At 44.6% G+C, this 4,392-nt stretch overlaps 2 protein-coding genes across 2 annotated transcripts in view; one reads left to right on the top strand and one right to left on the bottom strand.

Annotated features, from left to right (window-relative positions):
* The window catches only part of T265_10473 (hypothetical protein), a gene marked incomplete at both ends in the record, with an annotated part of 42,035 nt that overhangs the window by 32,029 nt on the left and 5,614 nt on the right, over window positions 1-4,392 (top strand). The gene's annotated exons all lie outside the window — the stretch shown is intronic.
* T265_10474 (hypothetical protein) overlaps window positions 1-4,392 on the bottom strand; it is a gene marked incomplete at both ends in the record, with an annotated part of 28,830 nt that overhangs the window by 19,538 nt on the left and 4,900 nt on the right. Inside the window, 2 exons of the mRNA XM_009176854.1 lie at window positions 3,601-3,724; window positions 3,777-3,911. Coding sequence (XP_009175118.1) covers window positions 3,601-3,724; window positions 3,777-3,911 — 259 coding nt within the window. The remainder of the gene's footprint in view (window positions 1-3,600; window positions 3,725-3,776; window positions 3,912-4,392) is intronic.

Below are 4,392 nucleotides of genomic sequence, written 5' to 3'. Positions count from 1 at the left end.
GACTTCTGAAGTGCCCGCTTGAGAGTGTCAACAAAGCGTTCCGCTTGGCCGTTCGACTGTGGATGAAACGGCGGCGAGCGAATATGCGTTATGCCATACTCCCGACAAAAGTGTGCGAACGCCGACGACGTAAACTGACTGCCGTTGTCGGATACAATTGTCTCTGGCGTTCCAAACCGACGGAACAATCGCCGGAGTTCCAGGACTGTAATGGCAGTTGTGGGGCTGTTCACCGGAAAGAATTCCGGCCACTTACTGTAAGCGTCGACCACGACCAAAAGGTGTTGGCCACCCACTGGACCTGCATAATCGATGTGAAGACGAGACCAGGGTTCAGTCGGTTGCGGCCACGAGCTTAGGTAGGTTTTCACCGGTGACTCGTCTTGATGCCGGACCGGCAAGCGTCCCGAATTTTGGGCCAACCTCGAGCGGGCCAGGCTTCTCGGCCGTAGCAGCGCCTAAAGACGTGCGGCATAGTGGGATCCGCGTGGAATACTGTTCATCCAACATCCAGCAAAAAGTACAATATCCGGTCGAACAAAAAGTGGCACGAAAACGTCACGTAAATTTTTATGCAGAGGTGTGCCATAGGTCACAGACTGTCTGATGGGGCAGTAGGAGGTAGCCAGGAAAAAACATCAACAAAGCAAAAGCTAGAAAACTTCGCAAGTGCTGACGGCTCGGTCAATGAAACTGCCATTTCTCCACGGTGCTCCTTTCGATTGCCACTGTCACTAACCCATCCAGAGTTCCTGACCACACAACAGCTGCCAACGATAAGTTATCTGGCTCACAAAGAAGGAACTACAATTGTTGGGGTATGTTCACCGGTGCGGATATTTTTCGAGGAACTTGGAAAAGTACTGTACTAGGCTAGATGAGAAAAACGCATGCCTATCGATAATGCGACAGGATAAGGAAAGTTTTCTACGTGCACTTAATACATCGCTTCCAAACACCACCCTGGTATACTTCACACTTGACGATTCAATGCAAAAAGGAGTCACTGGAATATGGACAGGGTCACATTAGGACTACGGAAGAAGTGCTACCGGACATGATAAGGACCGTTGGATCATATCCATTGTTTCAGACCTCCACAACAGGATTACGGGGCACGGAAACACTGCATTCACAGCGTCTGCGGCGAAGGAATCATTCACAGATGTGCGGTTGGAGAAATGCATACGTACAATCCTTCCCTAAATTCATCCGTTTTGGTAGACCAATATGACGAAAATTCGTTGCCTGTTGAGAAATATACGCAATACACATCCCACCTATTGAACATGGTTGAGATGATTTAATAATGGTACGATCAGATGGGGATGTTTTAGGCTATTGATGCGAGTCACTTACAAGCGTCATCTGGTCCTGATAGTACAGCGACTGCTTGCACCTACATGTTTAGTTAACATATGACCCTTACACGTGTTTTTGGTCTTGACAGTACCGATATGGCTTGCCAGAGTTGAGAGGCCCAATGTTCAGAATCTGTAAGACGGACGACGAAACCGAAAGCGGTTATTAGACTACGTTTTACGTTGCGAGAATGGGCTAGAATAGACTTCCATGAGAGCCACAATGGTTCCACCGAAAAAGGCCCGGCTACCTGTCTGCAGTAATAAACAGACATACAACGTGTAATATCAGTTGTGAAAACTCCTATGCCCATTTCATCATGGACTTCATAGCAATGCTTCACGTGTTTTTTGTCATTTGGGGATTGGCAAACATTAAATTCTATTGTCGAAAAAAGTAATGTCACGTTCTTAAATTACACTAAGTAAAGTTTGTAGATAGTAAGAGTTTCTTGTGACGAAACACTTGCAGTTCGAGTTTGTCGTGGGGCGTAGCAAGTCTAGTTGAGTCTCTTACGATATTCTTCAACTGGAGTTCGCCTACTTGATGAGATCCATTAACGATGATACCGGTCATGGGCCGTTGAAGTTTTCAGTAAACTTATGAGTAGCTTCCTTCGTGGAAATATACATCGATTTCTAGAATATCGTACTAAATGAAGCATGAGACGGCCTGGTGCAACACATCCTGCTGAAGAATATTTCCTGTTAACAACGATTAGCTGTGTAAATGAGTGTATTTCGCAAACTCCCCACAATTCGGATTCAAGCAGACCATCAAGTAGACAGGTACAAGGCAACCTCAACTACCTGATGAGCCCTTAAAAGGGAACAACCGGTCGTCGGTTGTCGGAGGACCACATTTCGAAGGTAATTTCGGTAACAAAGTATGGGAGAGCATTTCAGGACGCAAGCATGTCGTATGAGAGAGTGGGCCGTATTTCGAAGGTTCGGTAACAAAGTATGGGAGAGCATTTCAGGACGCAAGCATGTCGTATGAGAGAGTGGGCCGTGACAAGGAGTCTTAACATGGACTACTGATGAGCAAATTTGCATCAGCTGCAACAGCTGCAACTTCTATCGGTTTCGCACACCATCCACATTAAACAGGCGATGAGTGACGGTTTGCTTGAGGAACAGTATTCTTCGAGCCTTGGAGCCGGATATACAGTGAATCACATCTACCGTCGGATGGAAGCAATCGTATTTGAGATATTTCTTTGGAGAAAACCGCTCTGTCGCTGGCACTTGGACAACAGAAAAATGGGTTTACTCCAACTTCACGATGAAATCCTAATTAAAATTCACATAAAACCCCCATTCCAAACGAAGAAAATGTAAGCTGTTGGGGAAAAGATCTCACGAGTAACACAATCCTTGTGTCCGAAAAACTGTTTCCTGAGGCCAGGCACATCAACCTGGATAGCGTGTTGGATGGATGCGCTATATGTGTGCGAGGCAGTATCCCTAGAACAATACCCGCCTTCAGAAAAAAATCATAGCCGCAACCAAGTAGAGGTTAGTTAGGTGAGAAACTGTTTGCTGTTATGGGTAAACGTAGCCAGGTTTTGTGAAGGCCAGGTATGCTACTTTACATTATATATATATATATATATATGGGAGTGCTTCTATTTCTTGTCACTTAATCCTAGGCAGTATAAAAATTTGTCCCGTTGATCTCCGTTCCTTGAATGATGGTCTGAAATACCTGTCCCACAGCTCCTCTCCCGCTTTTTTTACCATCACCATCACCACGGTAAATGCTACGCTGAACTCGCTTCTTCGTCCGATCGCTACAACCATACTGTTGCCAAGCCCACCCAAAGCTCCTCACTTCACCAAAACCAAACTTCATCCTCCGTTTGCCAGAAAGAACTACTTCCATCCGTGTATTTCTCTAGGATTACTCCTATTTGAAATGATCTTCCAATTTCTCTCCAAATTCTTATGACCTTTATGTCTCAGTTTGAAGTTCATCTGCCTAAACAATCATGACAACTGTGATAGATCTACAGGTTAACTTATTTTACACGTCAGAGGGAACCACCTAGTAGACAAAACTATGAAAAACTGTCAACCTCAACCGATTAAGTAGGAAGGAATTTGCGTAATTTGGTAAGATAGTACAGCGTACGACGTCACCTGCCAACACCACCTTTGCGACACCACAAAAGCTAACAACTGAATGCAGCTACAGAGGGAACAACGGCAACATTACGAAAGAATAACCAGAACTTACCTTTCTACCTCTCTTGCAATCAAACCGTATGCAACGTAGGACACACCAGCGCATCCGTAGTCGGGTATGAAGGACCCTAACAAACCCAACTCTCCGAATTCCTTTAAAATGTGTCGATCAAACACTTAAGGGAATGTGGCGAATCAAGATAGAAAGCCAAAATTAGGAAGAACTACCTTCCAAACGATTTGCAAGCAACACCCTCGGGAAGAGTTTCTCTTGACAAAACGAGCGACATTGGTCGCGAATGATGTGCTCTTGTTCAGATAGACCATCGTCCAAGTTTAGTGCATCCTGCCATCTGAATACAGCTATCCAAGTTCACATTTTGCTCCTAGCAAAAAGTGTTACCTTCTCCATGGGATTTCGAAAGATATCGGAAAATCTTCTGCGGAAAAGAATGAATGTGTTTTGTTCTCCATAGATGAAAAGACATCTTAAAGGAAACGGAAGAAGCTGAAACAACAAAAATGTGTTACGCCAAGCGGACATGATACAGATGAAAACTCGAAGGTTACCAGTCACTGTGTGATGATCGTAGAACGGGCAAAATATTCTCTGATGGAAGGTTGTAAAAGGTACCATAAAAAGCCGGGAGCTGAGGTGAAGTGAAGCATTACAGAATACAAGTCCAAATCTACATACACCGTTGAAATCTGCTTCAGAAACGCGGCGGAACGAAGTAATCGGTCACTGTCATGAATATTCTTTGTGCTCACATTATCGTTTTGTATTAACCATGCTTTCGCCTTCATTTTCAGCTTATGTACGTCTATTCTTAGACAAGTAAAG

The sequence above is a fragment of the Opisthorchis viverrini genome (assembly GCF_000715545.1).
Source record: "Opisthorchis viverrini unplaced genomic scaffold opera_v5_368, whole genome shotgun sequence".
Classification (NCBI taxonomy): domain Eukaryota; kingdom Metazoa; phylum Platyhelminthes; class Trematoda; order Opisthorchiida; family Opisthorchiidae; genus Opisthorchis; species Opisthorchis viverrini.
Note: the sequence above shows the minus strand (reverse complement) of the source record. Positions and strands in the feature narration are given on the sequence as shown.